At 50.4% G+C, this 15,370-nt stretch overlaps 7 protein-coding genes across 7 annotated transcripts; 5 read left to right on the top strand and 2 right to left on the bottom strand.

Annotated features, from left to right (window-relative positions):
• Positions 1 to 62: 62 nt before the first annotated feature.
• On the top strand, positions 63 to 1,070 carry N7525_007146 (uncharacterized protein; the record flags this gene model as incomplete). Its single annotated transcript, XM_002567672.2, has 1 exon — positions 63 to 1,070. The coding sequence occupies one exon, from the start codon at positions 63 to 65 to the stop codon at positions 1,068 to 1,070; it is 1,008 nt and encodes a 335-aa protein (XP_002567718.2).
• Positions 1,071 to 2,117: 1,047 nt separating this feature from the next.
• On the top strand, positions 2,118 to 3,664 carry N7525_007145 (phosphoinositide binding protein ATG18; the record flags this gene model as incomplete). Its single annotated transcript, XM_061213922.1, has 6 exons — positions 2,118 to 2,169; positions 2,230 to 2,384; positions 2,454 to 2,613; positions 2,690 to 3,001; positions 3,109 to 3,559; positions 3,619 to 3,664. 6 exons carry the CDS (start codon positions 2,118 to 2,120, stop codon positions 3,662 to 3,664), a joined length of 1,176 nt encoding a protein of 391 aa, XP_061068353.1.
• A 454-nt stretch (positions 3,665 to 4,118) lies between these two features.
• Positions 4,119 to 4,788, bottom strand: N7525_007144 (nucleobindin SSP120; the record flags this gene model as incomplete). The annotated part of the gene is made up of 2 exons (XM_002567670.1): positions 4,119 to 4,603; positions 4,665 to 4,788. The coding sequence occupies 2 exons, from the start codon at positions 4,786 to 4,788 to the stop codon at positions 4,119 to 4,121; spliced, it is 609 nt and encodes a 202-aa protein (XP_002567716.1).
• A 292-nt stretch (positions 4,789 to 5,080) lies between these two features.
• On the top strand, positions 5,081 to 7,315 carry N7525_007143 (uncharacterized protein; the record flags this gene model as incomplete). Its single annotated transcript, XM_002567669.1, has 1 exon — positions 5,081 to 7,315. The coding sequence occupies one exon, from the start codon at positions 5,081 to 5,083 to the stop codon at positions 7,313 to 7,315; it is 2,235 nt and encodes a 744-aa protein (XP_002567715.1).
• Positions 7,316 to 7,765: 450 nt separating this feature from the next.
• On the bottom strand, positions 7,766 to 10,151 carry N7525_007142 (DEAH-box ATP-dependent RNA helicase PRP43; the record flags this gene model as incomplete). Its single annotated transcript, XM_002567668.1, has 3 exons — positions 7,766 to 7,888; positions 7,946 to 9,812; positions 9,871 to 10,151. The coding sequence occupies 3 exons, from the start codon at positions 10,149 to 10,151 to the stop codon at positions 7,766 to 7,768; spliced, it is 2,271 nt and encodes a 756-aa protein (XP_002567714.1).
• A 358-nt stretch (positions 10,152 to 10,509) lies between these two features.
• N7525_007141 (protein arginine N-methyltransferase) lies at positions 10,510 to 13,289 on the top strand (the record flags this gene model as incomplete). The annotated part of the gene is made up of 4 exons (XM_002567667.1): positions 10,510 to 10,626; positions 10,685 to 11,309; positions 11,386 to 12,920; positions 13,002 to 13,289. The coding sequence occupies 4 exons, from the start codon at positions 10,510 to 10,512 to the stop codon at positions 13,287 to 13,289; spliced, it is 2,565 nt and encodes an 854-aa protein (XP_002567713.1).
• Positions 13,290 to 14,147: 858 nt separating this feature from the next.
• On the top strand, positions 14,148 to 15,187 carry N7525_007140 (lipase family protein; the record flags this gene model as incomplete). Its single annotated transcript, XM_002567666.1, has 3 exons — positions 14,148 to 14,226; positions 14,285 to 14,453; positions 14,512 to 15,187. 3 exons carry the CDS (start codon positions 14,148 to 14,150, stop codon positions 15,185 to 15,187), a joined length of 924 nt encoding a protein of 307 aa, XP_002567712.1.
• Between the last annotated feature and the right edge of the window lie 183 nt (positions 15,188 to 15,370).

Raw genomic sequence — 15,370 nt, 5'->3', positions numbered from 1 at the left:
ACTTAAATGGGCCAAGTCCAAATTCTCATCGATATTCATTCTACGCCTTTCTATCAGTTATCATGGAGGATGTTATTGAACTCGAGGGTTTCCCTCCAAGTATCCATCGGTATCCATATCACGGAAGGGACGACTTTCTGGCTATTATGGATTATGAAAGGTCCCTTCCCTATTCTAATAAGCATGAAATCTTTCTGGTCACAGACATCAACAAGGAAAGGTTCGAATGTGACTTTCGTTACGCAGACGAAACCATGTTTTCACGCTCGTGGAAGGAGTATCTTGTTCATTTAAATATATTGCTCATGAAAATGCCTTCAGCCCCCCATGAACGGGCAATACAGTCCTTACAAAGGCTCATTACTATCGCGACCCTAAGACAGGGCCTGGTATATGATATTCGGTTCGAGGGATCTAAATATCAAAAACTCCAATCGCGTGTGAAGCAACCTGATAATCAAATATATCCTGCACGCTTCCAGTCCCGGGGCTATCCATCAATCGTGTTTGAAGTTGCTAAGTCCGAAACGGGACGGCAGCTCCAACGAGACACCGAAAAGTGGCTATTTGAATGCCAAAACGAGGTTTTATCAGTGATCACGATTTACATCGGCAAGCGCAACCGCACGATGACACTTCGCAGATCGACCGTAGAGAACGGGTCACTCGCTATGAAACAGGAAGTCGACATTACAGTGGAACCTGGGATTCTACGATCCCAAGGTGCCCCTGTCATTTCCAATGCACCTTTCACCATTCCGTTTTCCCACCTGTTGCTGCGAGAGCCAAATTTTTGGACCTGGCCCCGCGAAAGAGATTTGCAGCTAACAAAGGCTGATCTCACTATTTTGGCCGAAGACACCTGGAAGCTACATCTGGGCTCATCTTCTCGCAAGTCCACCCTTAAACAACCGTCGGAGGCTGTCCCTTGGCTCATCGCCAACATCACCACGCTTCTCGCCATACTCGGCACTCTTCTTCTGGCTCCTCAAGCGAAGCCATTCCCTTGGCTCGTCGTCTTACTTGCCATACAGCTGGCCATATTCATCACATTCCTCTTCAAACTCTAGTGAAGCCCTTGCTCTCATTATATCGTCATTAACAGCATACAAATTCCGGCTGTGGTGTCTGCTTTGGCTGGGACACGGGATTCCTGTGCAGTATCACCATTTTGTTTTGCACTTTAGTCCCTCTAGGGTTTCTGCATTCTGGGAATACTGCCTGTATCATTACTATCGTCTGGACGAACATGATTCGAGACCATAATAAGCTGATTGGGAGCTGCTTGGTAACTTTTCATCTCCCACCTCTGAATCGGTTGCAAGTCATATTGTTTCGTAGAATCGTATTTCTTTAACCTGTTGGGATACGTGGCTGTGCTATTCAGCGTTGTCAATCTGCTCTCCTCGTTGGCGGGGACTGAGATTAAATGTTTTATCGCCGGGCTGTAACTTTTTGGTTATAGATGGAGCATACTTCTTTAAAGTGCGTATGCGAAGACTGTTAGAATAGGCAATCGGAACACTCGTGTCAACGGCTTGTTCCGGTGTAGCAGACTTTGTTAAGAGCCGCTTAAGCGGCCAACATCTATGGACATTGTTCTTACAACATATGTATAAGACCGTGCCGTAAGTTGGGGCGAGGACCTCGGGATACGCTAGACCATCTTATGGAAGCAACCTTGGAAGCCAACAGTGACCAAAGCTCACCGCTTAAACAACTTTCAATGCTTGCGGAAATGACACACTCTTTCTTACCACCACGATCGATCCTTACGTCTAAAGCCAAAATCTGCCAGAGCATGAAGTAAAAGAAAGGCGATTGTTGATAAGATAAATCCGTAGGCGGTGGGCAATCAAGGTGTGGCCCAAGCGCAAACCTCTCGCTTGTGACGACCAAAGACTTCGCGGATATCATATCCTCTCTTTTCCACATCCTCGGCTTTGAAACATCTCGCTTCGTTCTGAGACCGAGATATGTTACGCAGTGGCCAGTGACGGGCAACGAGTTGCTGGTGGTCCCCTCTCAGTTTTGCCTAAGCGGGGTATCTCCGACATCCGAGAGTTGCCTTGTATCAATCTCATTGATTTCATTTACAACCCTGAACCTTTCCAAAAATGGCCATGAATTTTGTCACGTTTAACCAAGACTACAGCTATCTGGCTGTGGGTAAGTCTCTGGAACTGTTTTTACATGTTTATCGTTGGAAGTCCACTGACCGCATTTTAGCAACATCTAAGGGATTTCAGATCTTCACAACTGAACCCTTTGCCAAGAGCTATGAAGCCAAGGAGGGGAATATCGCTGTCATTGAGATGTTATTCTCAACCTCTCTCGTAGCCCTTATCTTATCACCAAGACGCTTGCAGATTCAAAACACCAAGGTATCTTCAAACATTCAATCTCGGTCATTAAATACATTTGTATAAGTATGGAACTAATGTTTCGAATAGCGACAATGCACAATATGCGAATTAACATTCCCAACAACGGTTCTCGCAGTGAAACTGAACCGCAAGCGACTTGTTATTGTCCTTGAGGATCAGATCTATCTTTATGATATCCAGACAATGAAGCTTTTGTCCACCATTGATACTTCACCAAACCCCAACGGTACAGAGCTCTTGCGCCTGATTTTCCACCCCTCTCTTTCTAAGCAGTTTTATTCCCGGTTCTGACAAATCAACAGCAATATGTGCCCTTGCGCCGTCTTCAGAGAATTGTTACATGGCATACCCGCTTCCCCAAAAAGCACCTGCAGCTGCAAGCACGCCGGCGCATGCACCCCCTGGAACAACACATGTATCTCCTACGACCGGGGATGTTCTAATCTTTGACGCTGTAAAGCTAGAAGCTATCAACGTCATCGAAGCCCATCGCTCTCCTCTGGCACTCATTGCGCTGAATAGCGATGGGACTTTGCTTGCGACTGCCTCAGATAAAGGAACCATCATTCGCATTTTCTCAGTTCCAGATGGCCACAAGCTGTACCAATTCCGACGTGGCTCCATGCCGTCACGAATCTACAGCATGTCTTTCAACACTACATCCACGCTCTTATGTGTCTCTTCATCCACCGAGACTGTCCATATATTCAAGTTGGCCCAGCAAGGACCATCGTCAGATGGTTCTTCGTCGCATTCCCCCCAAGTCGGGACCATGGCTCTCCGCCAAATACCTATGGATATGCCCACGAGGAGGACGAGGCGGTCGGCGATGCTGGCTCAGATTCGTCCTTGCGGAAGCACAACGGAACTTTGATGGGGATGATTCGCCGGACCTCTCAAAACGTCGGCGGCGCAGTTGCCGCCAGGATGGGCGGATATCTTCCCAAGGGAGTCAGTGAGATGTGGGAGCCAGCGCGTGATTTTGCTTGGATCAAATTGCCGCGATCGAACCCAGGCCCTGGTGGGAATACAGGCGCCGGACCGTTGAGGAGTGTGGTTGCCATGAGTAGCAACACCCCCCAAGTCATGGTTGTCACTAGTGATGGCAACTTCTACGTTTTCAATATCGATCTGTCGAAGGGTGGAGAAGGGACTTTGACGAAACAATACTCGTAAGTCTGAAAACTCCCAAGCTGGGGAGTTAAGTTTGATCCTAACACTTATACCACAGAGTTGTCGATTCAACCGATAGGCTGGGCTACACTACAGAGTATTGAGAGCCATGTCCCTGGAAGACAAACCAAAGTATAAAGGGATATTTCTCCTCTTAGCGATTCCTTTCCATTGTTTCCTGCTCTTTGGCATTCGCGTTGACTGCCGCCTTTTGCCATAAATCATTCCCCTCTTTTTGAGCTTTTAGCGTCTCAACACTCTCCCCCGGCGTTTTTAGTCATGGATTTTCATTTCGTACATGGTGTATTGGCGGGTCTGCTTCATTTCATGGCTGGCTATTTATCGTTATATCCGCTGCTTCCAAATTCACGATCTTCAATAGCTGCTTTAGCTTCTCATATATTTCCTCTTGGAAGAATTATACGCAGACAGTTCTTCAATATGACAAGTTAGAGAGGGGATGTGTTGGTTGAACCAGGAGGCTTAAATTGATGACAGCCGATATGTATAAGCGCGTATGTACATAGAAAAGAAGCATGAAACTATGAGCTCAACGGTCTAAAAATTCCGACGGAACTTCTGAGGAATATTGCCAGCGACAACTTGAATCTTCTCCAGCTTTTCGAGGGCAATAGCAGCATCCTCCTGTTCGTCATGCTTGCGGAAATGCTCAATATCCTCGGGGTGAGTCAGGTCCGCCTCCGTGGTATCATCGCCGTGATATTGCTCAAAGTGATGGATCTCATACTCATATTCAAGGTCGCCATGGTGTCCGGGACCGAAACCGAGATCGGGAAGCCGTTTACCCGCAGCGATCCCTGCGAGCCAGTCCTCCCGGTCAATAAACCCAGTGTTTCCAGCGTCGAAAAGCTCAAACACTGCGCGCACGGCATCTTGTTTGTTTTCCTCACTGACACCCGCATTGGATTCATCGTTGAGGCCGTATGTCTTGCGGATTTCCTCTGGCGTCCATGTTCCCGAGGAATCGTAGTCGTGAAGGATGAAGAATGAGGTTGGGTCAAAGGACGCAATGTGGTGTTCCTCTGGATATGACAACTTTAGCAACGTCGACTTGTCCATTGACGCATCAGCGCTGTGTCTTACCGATCATGTGTCTCGTGGCCCAATCATCTGAGGGAGCTTCGTCATTTGAATGCGAGCCATGGGCATTGGTGAGCGCGCTCAACGCAAGCAGCCCTGCGGCGAAACCAAACAGTTTAGTGACCATTGCAAATCGACAAAAGAGATTCGTTTAACAAAATTAAAAAAGCAGATTGATTTACTGTTGGATAGACAATGTCAGGAGAGATACGGGGTCTTAGCCCGTTTGCAATGTTTGCACGGATGACCCGAGCATTTGCGGAATTGCAACCCTCGAAGATTATTTTGCATTGCATGTTACCCCATCTTGTTCCACACCCCTACTTGCAACGGGGCTCCGGGAGGAGTCCAATTGGTCTTTACCGTCAGTTTGCAATATTACCTTTTGGATCGAATTGCGCAATAGCAATGCCCTGAGAATGCAGGGTTTGTGGTCCCGAGCTGTTTCGAAGCAGTCATCCTGCCGCTGTGTCGGGTGTTTGAGCACTACTGCCAACAGTGTTACTTCGCGGGCAGCAACCTCTGGTAAGAGACGACTTCGAATTGGTAACTCCGTTACCGCACTTTACGGCAGCATTTTTGCCGGTGCTGCTATTGCCGATGCGAGTGTAAAGGATCGCCGCCGGCATGACTGGGAAGAAAAGATCGCTGCGGTGAAGGCCGAAGTGAGCGAGTTAGTGGATGAGGAGGAGCGCATTCTGGCATCGTTACAATCACGAAGAGAAAACCGCGGACTCAATCGTCTAATACAAGCGAGAGGATTCGGTACTGTTCGCTTCCCTCCCGAAATTCAATACCCAACCAGCGTGAATAGAGTAAGGGCCTTCCACACGGAAAGAACACGGTTGAACGCGGCCGGGGCTCGGATGGTGGAAAATCAGCAAGCTGAGGAGGATGAACACACAATTGATGAGGAGGATGAGAGCGAGATCTTCCTTCCGCAGGAGACATTGCCTAGTTGGGTTTTGGAAGATGACCTTCGTCTTAAGGCCATTCAGAAGCTTGCTTTAAGGCAATTTGCTATCCGGATTTTGTTACGACCGGCCATCGCACACCGTTACTCGGGCGTTTCAATGAACTATGCTGCGGATTTCGAGACCCCCCAGGTAAACGTGTCGCAGCTCCTGGAGGAGTTGAATCATCTTCGCCATCGAATGATCACCTTGAAAACGAATCGACACGCCACATATAGCGATATCACCCAGGACTATGCTGCGAGTCAATTAGGCGAGATGCAAAGAGAGCGCGAGGCCCTTGATGCCGAACTCACCAACGACATCCAAATCTATACGAGCCAGCAGATGTCTCTACAGGAACTGCTTCTGCGGATATCGAACAACATCTTGAGCTCGAGGGACCCCGATCGACCAACAGCTTTCCGGCTCATGATCATGGCATTTGGCCAGACCCGCCAAAATGATCTGGTCGAGCTGCTTCTGCGGACATTATTGCCGAACCGGTTCTTCCTCAACCCGTCACTCGTGATCACGATCATCACCTTCTTCAGAAAGTCGAAAAATCTCAAAGATTTCGATTTGTTCTTGAAAATGCTCGGCGGGGAAGGCTACTCCGTCAACCTAGGGAGCAGGGGGGTTTATAAGCACCGTACCGTCAACGGTATAGATCTCATCGTTCCATCTTTAAACAGCAGCAATCCAGTCATCTACGCTGCCTTGATAGGGGCTGCATTACGTTTCGACCAGCCCGACCGAGCCGACGCCTGGCTTCAAGCTGCACGGGGTGGGGGCTTCTTTGATAGTTGGGAAACTTTGTTCACATATCTACGGTTTTACAGCCTTCGACGGGACTGGGATAAGGGTGTGAACGTTTTGAAACGAGCCGTGACATACCTCTTGTCATCAACGGACCACCGTCTGGATTCAGTCGAGCGATTGCTTGGGCGAATGGTTGGGCTCTGCGACTCCTGTGACCGACTAGATGCATCGGATGCATTGGTGAGAGCCGCCGTGCACAGTGGCTTTGACCCGAGGCTCTTATCACGACAGCCAGACTCGGGACCTTTCGTCCATGCTGATCCCAAGCGGTGGTCTAAAGCTGCTAAGCAAACACCAAGGGAGAACATCGACCGCCCCTTGTGGCAGAAGTGCTATGACTTTGGAAATACCTTTGGGGAATACCTGAGCCAAATTGAGGTGCCGGCGGAGGAAACCTTCGCTCGACGCAATGCCAAACTAGCCGATCAGCATGCCGATAATGCTCTTTTTACCGCCCTTGGACGTGGCCGACCGCCTGCCTCCGGCGACGGAAAGACACCTGCTGGCAACACGGTAAATGAGGACATTTCTACACTCAAGGGCGAGGTTGCCCAACTCCGCGAACTTATCTATGAGCTTCGCAAACACCATATCTCAGAACCCTCTACAAAAGATTCTTCCCGCACTCCGACCAGCGAGGAATCCCTCCCTCCATCCGCTGAAACCATCACACCTCTCAAAAACCCGCAATCCGAAACCCCTCCACTGAGTCACAATTTCACTAGAACTTCTACTAGGATCAGCCTCGCCAGATCTCAGACTTCATCTTCATCACCACGGAAACCAAGCAAGCGAAACAGGCGGCGAGAAACCAGCGCAGATCAATCACCAGTGGAAAGCACAGCTCCTATTGCTGACCCCGCATTATTTGCCAGCTGAGATGTCCATTCTCTTCGTCTTCTAAAGCACCGGACATTGATTGTCCGCGGAGGAGATTTTTTTTTGTATATTAAATGACTACATTTGTTTTCAATAGAGCTTACAGGAAGACCTTGGGCAAGCAGCCCTGAATGTATTAACCAGCCCAAGGCGTTGGTGGTGCATACAATTGATTTCTTGAAGAACATTCCATGATTTCGTTCCTGTAGACCAGGTATAAGCCTCTCGAGCGGACTGAACTTCAGATACTCTATCAGAATTTTTATACAGTCTCAAATTTGACGGGTCTATAAAGACCGGCCGCAAAGGATGATCCGGGCAGTAAGTATGGTATGGCACAGAAGAGAAAGCAAGAGTTCTATTCAAAATACAGACATCGTGATGGGAAAGAAGCAGTGCGACAAACAAGCGTATCATGCGTAAATTTTAGGCCGAACAGGAATAAATTCTCTATCGATGCTTCTCGGCGCGCATCTTCTCCTTGCGAGCGAGGCGATCAGCGGCCCGAGTAAGGGCAGAGCGGATGTCACCCTTGGGGAAGCTGCTGATATCATAGTATGTAGGGGCGATATCCTGGAAAAAGGGTTAGTAAAATATATAGTGATTATAAGAAAGGAGCGAGGAACATACCAAAAGCCATTCTGGCTTGACTGCAGTGACAGTACGGATATAGTTCTTGGTTGTGAGAACGAATTCATTATACAACACCCACTCGGCCTCGTGAGCCAAGACGGTGGACGGGTGCAGGAGCACATTCTGGTTGTCCTTGATGGTAAGGTATTGGCTCTTGCCGCCTGTGTCCTTCTTCGCGACTTGCATGAAGAAACCCGCGCAAAGAGCACGGCGGATGTTCTCGTAGTACTTCTTGTCCTCGAAGTCAGTGGACATCATCTCCAGATCCTGGCGTTCCATGATGCGGAGCAGTTGAGAGCGGACGTTATCAGCGGACTGGAGAGCCCGCTGGGAGAGGAAGTGGTCGTGGCACCACTGCTTCGGGTTTGCCTGAGCGTCACTGCTTCGGTATGCGTGGTAGACGTTCAGCATTGTCAAGTGGTCTCCATCGGGGTGTGCAAAGAGGTTCTTCATCTCGTCTGCACGCTTGCGCTGGGCAGCAGGACGAACGAAGACCTGCGGCACAGATAGAAGGGCGGTGATGGAAAGGATTTCATTAGAGCAGTAGAATTCAGGAGAGCTGATCAACATCACAGCAAGGGCAGGGTCAAGAGGGAACTCGGATGCCAGACGACCCAGCTGGGTAAGGTTTCCATCATCGTCCAGACAGGCGAGATAGTTCAGTTCTTCCAATGCTCTCATCAGAGTCTCTGGCGCAGGCGGGTCCATCAAATCGAAGTGGACGAGATCGTCAATACCAAGCTTCTTCAGCTCGAGCACTGTTGATGACAAGTTTGACCGAAGGATCTCAGGGTAGGTTGACTCAATCAGTTCCTTTTTGAATGCGCCTTCAGTATACAGACGGAAGCACTTTCCTGGACGTGTACGTCCGGCACGACCCGCTCGCTGCTGGGCGGAGGCCTTGGAGATCGGGGAAACGAGGAGTGACTCGACACGAATGCGGGGGTTGTAAATCTTTTGCTTGGAGAATCCGGGATCCACGACGTACACGATACCGTCGATGGTTAGGGATGTTTCGGCAATGTTGGTCGATACGATGACCTTGCGCCCGGGGCGGCCGCCTGGTCGGCGAGGAGGTGGTGCAGGGTCGAAGATGCGCTGTTGCATGTGAGGAGGAAGACTTCCGTACAAAGGGTAGACCTTGAGAGGACCAGCGTCGGCCTCGCGAACCATCTCATCTCCCTCGAGCGCGATTTTACGCGCAGCATCCTCAATCTCTTCCTCACCAGTCAAGAAAAGAAGAATATCTCCCTCACCTTCGGTAGCGTGGATTTGCAGCACAGTCCGGACTGCAGCCTCGACGTAATCTTGCTCGGGTTCGGGAGTGTAGAAGATCTCGACAGGGTGGGTACGACCGGGAACTGCCAGAAGGGGTGCGTCCATGAAGTAGCGCTGGAACTTTTGCGCATCCAGAGTAGCCGACATAATAATAATCTTCAAGTCAGGCCGACGGACCACAACTTCCTTCAGAAGACCCATCAGGATATCTGTCGCCATGGTTCTCTCGTGAGCCTCGTCAAGCATGATTGTGCTGTAACGCGACAAGTTGGGATCGTTCATAGCCTCGCGAAGAAGCATACCATCAGTCATGTACTTCATGATGGTCTTCGGGCCGGTCATATCTTCGAAACGGATACTGTAACCAACTTCCTCTCCAAGCTTGACATCCATCTCAGCCGCCACACGTTGGGCGACGGACATCGCAGCCACACGTCGAGGTTGCGTACAAGCGACCATTTTGCCCTGGGTTTGGGGGAGGTCATCGTAGAGGACGAATTGCGGGATCTGCGTAGTCTTTCCGGAACCAGTCTCACCAACGAAGACAAGGATCTGGGACTGCTGGTAGAGTTGCAGGAACTCATCTCTGAATAAAGTTTGGTCAGTACATCTTTCTTCCAGAAGGGCTATCGGGCAGCACTCACCGTTGCGTATGGACGGGCAGATCTCGACGGGTCTTCAGGATTGAGAAGTATTTGCTTGAAAAGGGTCGGCCACTGAAAGGGTTGATATCGCCGTCTTCGGCTTTTTTAGCCAGCGCTGCGGTTGTCTGGTGGCGCTTGAACTTGGCCAGGGCCGTGTTGTCGGAGCCATTGTTGTTCTCGTACATGTGAGCGAGGTAGGGGTTGTTCTTTGGGTCGCCAGCGTCCATCTTCTGGCGCTTCGCTCGCGCACCACCTTCGGAGTCAGATCGGTTATCAGACATGGTGGAGGTGAAAGGGGAGAGAGTTGTTGAAGGGTAAACTCGGCGGAGAGAAGAAGCTGAGATACCGAAGAAAAAAAATATGAGATAGGAAGGTCGGCCGGCGCCACAGCTGCCTATCAGGCTCACCGCCCATCTATTCTGCCACTCTCCACAAAGGGATTGATAATCTTCGAGCTTGTTGACGCCCTGTGTGTTTTCGTCTGGACTTCTCTGCGCCAGTTGGTCTGATGTGCGTGGCTTCTTCGAATAGAGCTGCCCAATACCAAGTCTGTTAGCTGCTCTGTTGCTCATCAGGAGCTTCTATCTACATCCCTAGTTCCAGGCCACCCACACCATTGCGCCAGACTACTTTGTCAATATGGAGAGCTATAATCCTTCAGAGGATCCAGGGCCAGCTTTTTGTGTTGGGCACCATGAGCACAACAGACTGATTACTGTGACCCCTCGGGTAATCCAAAACGTACATGAGAGTAATGTTGGTTCTTTCTCACCAGTAACACATTACCCTCGTAAATGCTAACTCGTTTTGATAGTACGACATGATGACTGTCCCAATCACGACATCCCATTTCCACTCGCGTGTTCTTGGCTTATTGTCCTCTTATTTGGCCAATCTTCAATCTCCTACTTCTGATGTTGTTGGGACCATGGCTACTTCCCAGAACACTCGGCCTCTGGTGGTTCCACCGCTCTCGAAGGCGGACTCGTATCTCACCCCCAATGATGCAACCAGTCAATTGGTTGGTGTAACCAGTAGCTGGATTGATCTATGCTCACCCGACCCATTGATTGCGGACATGTCCCGGCAAGTTCTGATGTTGGAAGTTGCGTATGCTGCGTTTTGCGGAATTGGGTATCTTCTGATACCTGGCCCCAAGTTGCATCACGGTGCCTTGCATTCTGAGGGTGTCATCTACTATGCGCGCGCGATTCAAGATGCGCTAGACCTCGGTCCCTACATCCAATTTTATATTTGGCAGCAGATGGTTGACAACCCAGAGGTCGAAGTCGATACGATGGGTGACTTGGCTCCGCTTGCTCGGGCAGAATACCTGGTGCCAGATAACGGGGATACACCCAAGGTTGATCCGTTTGGAAGCTGGGATGCTTGGGATTCAATTAGAAAGACTTGCAAATACCACACAAGACTGACCGTTGGTATGAGTTAACCCCTACTTTCAATGACCCCATCTCCATCGTCAAGGTCCTGAACTGAAACTAATTTGAACCACAGCCCTTGCTTTGCCGAAGCAACTGCCGTCTCTGTTTGTGCAATCCCGATGGCATTCGGAACCAGTGCGTTTACTGACCATTGATGGGTCGACGTTCCTCAAGAACCAGAAAGGATACCCAGTCTTGTCCAAGTCACACCAAGGTTTGATTGCAAAGATGATGCGTCTTCGAACTGCGCCGTGGATTATCCTTTGTGGTGTTGGTCCTATTCCGGGACTTGAGAATGTCGAAGACCCTGACAACCAGGCTTCGCTATCTGGGTCTGACTATCCGAGTCTGTCGCAGGCTGGGAAGAAGCACTACGACCCCACTCCACACCTCTCGTATATTCGCAACCTACAGCAGCGCCAGCCCCCTCGCACAGCGATTGAGAGGTTCGGTGTTGGATACCAGGACTATTTGCAGGCACCTCTACAGCCACTAACTGTCAATTTGGAGAGTATCACTTATGAAGTATTTGAAAAGGACCCTATCAAGTATGAGTGGTATGAGAAGGCAATCTGCAAGGCATTGAGAGATTGGGCCGACCAGAAGAAGGCCACATCCCATCCGGACGGAAAAGTGATTGTCGCAGTTGTGGGAGCTGGTCGCGGCCCGTTAGTCACTCGCGCCCTGAAGGCTAGTGCAGATGCTGGAGTGGAGATTGACCTCTGGGCCGTGGAGAAGAACCAGAACGCATTTGTGTTGCTACAGCGGCACAACGACACGATCTGGGGTGGCAAGGTCACCCTAGTCCAGTCAGACATGCGAAGCTGGAAAGGACCTCTGGTCCGACAGCAGCCGACTACAGCTGCGACGGGCCCCGTTGGAGAATCCCTTGGAATTGAGAGCTCGTTACTTGTGTCATCGAAGAAGGGCCAGCATGATCCAGGTCGGCCATCTGAAACTTCAGAACTTCAGGGTTCGGCTATGTGCCACACCCATGTTGATATCCTTGTCTCGGAGCTGTTGGGCTCCTTTGCGGACAACGAGCTTTCTCCTGAATGTCTGGATGGCGTGAACGACGTGATCAACCCCGTCCACGGCATTTCCATTCCAGCCTCATATTCGGCACATTTCACTCCGGTTTCCGCTCCCAAATTGCACGCCGATATTGTGCACCAGACCGTGTCCAACCCGGCCGCCCCAGAGACCCCGTACGTCGTGATGCTTCACGCGATTGACTTCCTCTCCACCACGGATGCGGCTGTTAGTGGTGAAAACTCCGCTAACAATGGAAACCGGGCATCCACCCCGTCGGCGTCGTTCTCCACTACTGAATTCCCTAGTCCCTTTGTGCAGACCGCCTGGTCTTTCTCTCACCCGAACCGACACATTCCTCCTCAGTCCCCCATGCAGTCGACTATCTCGAATGCCCACAATGTACGCCAAACACGTCTAGCCTTCCCGGCCCAAAACCGAGGTGTCTGCCACGGCCTGGCCGGCTACTTTGAAACGGTGCTCTACGGTGATGTAGAGTTGTCTACCAACCCAGTAACCATGGATGCCAAGAGCGCAAATATGATCAGCTGGTTCCCCATCTACTTCCCCTTGAAGGTTAGTTTTCGGATATATCCAACTGAATTGCTCCATTCTTTCCCTTTCTGTAACACTGACATTTCTTTCCTTTGCCTGCAGACCCCTCTTAGTGTTCCCGAAAATGGCGAGATTGTCGCCACGATGTACCGTCAAACCGATGACCGCAAGGTCTGGTATGAATGGATGGTTGAGGTTTATGCTCTCGAACCTACTGCGGCATCCGTCAAAGCCATTCCTGTTAGCTATGCGCGGGCTGGGTCTCCTAGCGCGGAGAGCCTGAAGACCAAGGAAAATACCGCAAAGAAGGTCCACCGTACTGGCTATCGTCGCGTGCGTGTGGGGATGAGCGACTTGCACTCTAGCATCAAGGATGGCTGTTTAATGTGAAATTCATAAGCCAGATTTGAATAAAAGCTGTTTGACTGTTTGAGCCCTGCTCCGGTGTTGTTAGCTATAGCAAAATACTGAGTGTATTACGATTGCTAGCCAGACAGTTTTCAGTAATATCAAGACCAACCTTGGACAAGGCAGGTGAATTCTGCCGGTTAGGACCGCCAAATGTGATCACGCGCGCAACGCCAAGAGAGTCTAACCCCATTCGGTCCAGTTGCAGCCCTACACAGCCCTGGTTCGTGCCAAGGTAACCCTACAGACGTAGGGTTGGAGGTTGGCTGGCAAGAACCGGGTATAACAAAATCATTTCGCCAAGTTCGGGCCGAGCAAGTCAAGCTTCCGGCGATCCGTAGGTTTTCATGTGATATAAAGCATCTGGTGATTGCAACGTATGTTACTATAATATTATTGTACCGAGTACTCCGTACTCGGAGTGCACGCGACCTCGGGCTCTACGTCTTATTCCGCGGGTTGACCGGAATGAGATAATCCCCCGGCTCCACCGATGCCCTCCCCAGTTTATAGCCAAGAACTGATTGGAGCACTTCTTCATGGATCTCGATATTCTGGTACCACAACCCCGGATGTGATCTATACTCCGTTGATCATGGTATGAATTCGGAATATTCCCCGTGAACTCAGCTGGGCCGAATCTCCTCATCACAGGCATCGGATTTTATTGCATGCCGTGGTTCCTTGGTTCCTCCGACTGGAAGATGGCTTGCGCAATTGCGAAACCCTTTCAGGAACCCACACTCCGTATGGGTCTGCCAGGTACAGCCGAAAGTATAAAGCCGCGGGTTCCCACGACCTGTGGTGCCTCCAGTCTCAATCAATTGACCCGAAGCCATTATGCGTTTCTCTTTCTTTACGGCCCTATCCGCAGTGGCTTCGTTGGGTCATGCCCTCCCCGGGAAAGTGCAGACTCGAGGTACTATCCCACACACTTTGTTCGGTATACGTTGACCACATTGCTCACACCTGGGTAGATGTTTCGACCAGCGAACTAAACCAGTTCGGCTTCTGGGTTCAGTACGCCGCCGCGACATACTATATCGAGAACTATGACGCTCAAGTGGGCGACAAGATCAGTTGTTCGAAAGGCAACTGCCCCGAAGTCGAGCAAACGGGTGCGACTGTATTCTATGACTTTTCCAAGTAAGCGACATCACAACCCCCAATAACTACTGGAGATGAGATACTTACACATGCACAGGACCACCATCACAGACACCGCCGGCTTCATTGCAGTAGACCACACCAACGCGGCAGTTGTTCTGGCCTTCCGCGGGTCCTACTCAGTGCGCAACTGGGTCAGCGATGCCACATTCATACACACAAACCCTGATCTCTGTGACGGATGCCTCGCCGAGCTCGGCTTCTGGAGCTCATGGGAGCTAGTCCGCGACGACATCATCAAGGAACTGAAAGATGCCGTCACTCAGAACCCCGACTACGAGCTAGTCGTAGTAGGCCACAGCCTTGGCGCCGCCGTCGCAACCCTTGCTGCCGCTGATCTCCGGGGAAAAGGCTACCCGTCGGCTAAGCTGTACGCGTATGCCTCGCCTCGCGTGGCCAATGCGGCTTTGGCCAAGTATATTACGGCGCAGGGAAACAACTACCGTTTCACTCATACCAATGACCCGGTCCCTAAGTTGCCGTTGTTGTCCATGGGCTATGTTCATGTCAGTCCTGAGTATTGGATCACATCGCCTAACAATGCCACTGTCAGTACTTCTGATATTAAGGTTATTCAGGGAGATGTCTCCTTTGACGGAAACACTGGAACTGGTTTGCCGTTGCTGACGGACTTTGAGGCGCATGTCTGGTACTTTGTGCACGTCGATGCCGGCAAGGGCCCTGGGCTGCCGTTCAAGAGGGGTTCAATTTGATCAAGTCCCCTCGGACTTTGTTCGATAGATTCGGTTGACGTTGATGTGTATAAATAATAATAATGAGCTAGACAATTTCCGGTTTATCCAGAGCAACTGGGTACAACGAGACTGAAGTTGTGGAACTGTATAGTGCGAGGCAAGGGCTAAAAAATAAAAGTACAAAAGTACCAAATTTGATCC

This window comes from Penicillium rubens, assembly GCF_028828025.1.
Source record: "Penicillium rubens strain IBT 27055 chromosome Unknown utg000003l_segment0_segment0, whole genome shotgun sequence".
Classification (NCBI taxonomy): domain Eukaryota; kingdom Fungi; phylum Ascomycota; class Eurotiomycetes; order Eurotiales; family Aspergillaceae; genus Penicillium; species Penicillium rubens.
Note: the sequence above shows the minus strand (reverse complement) of the source record. Positions and strands in the feature narration are given on the sequence as shown.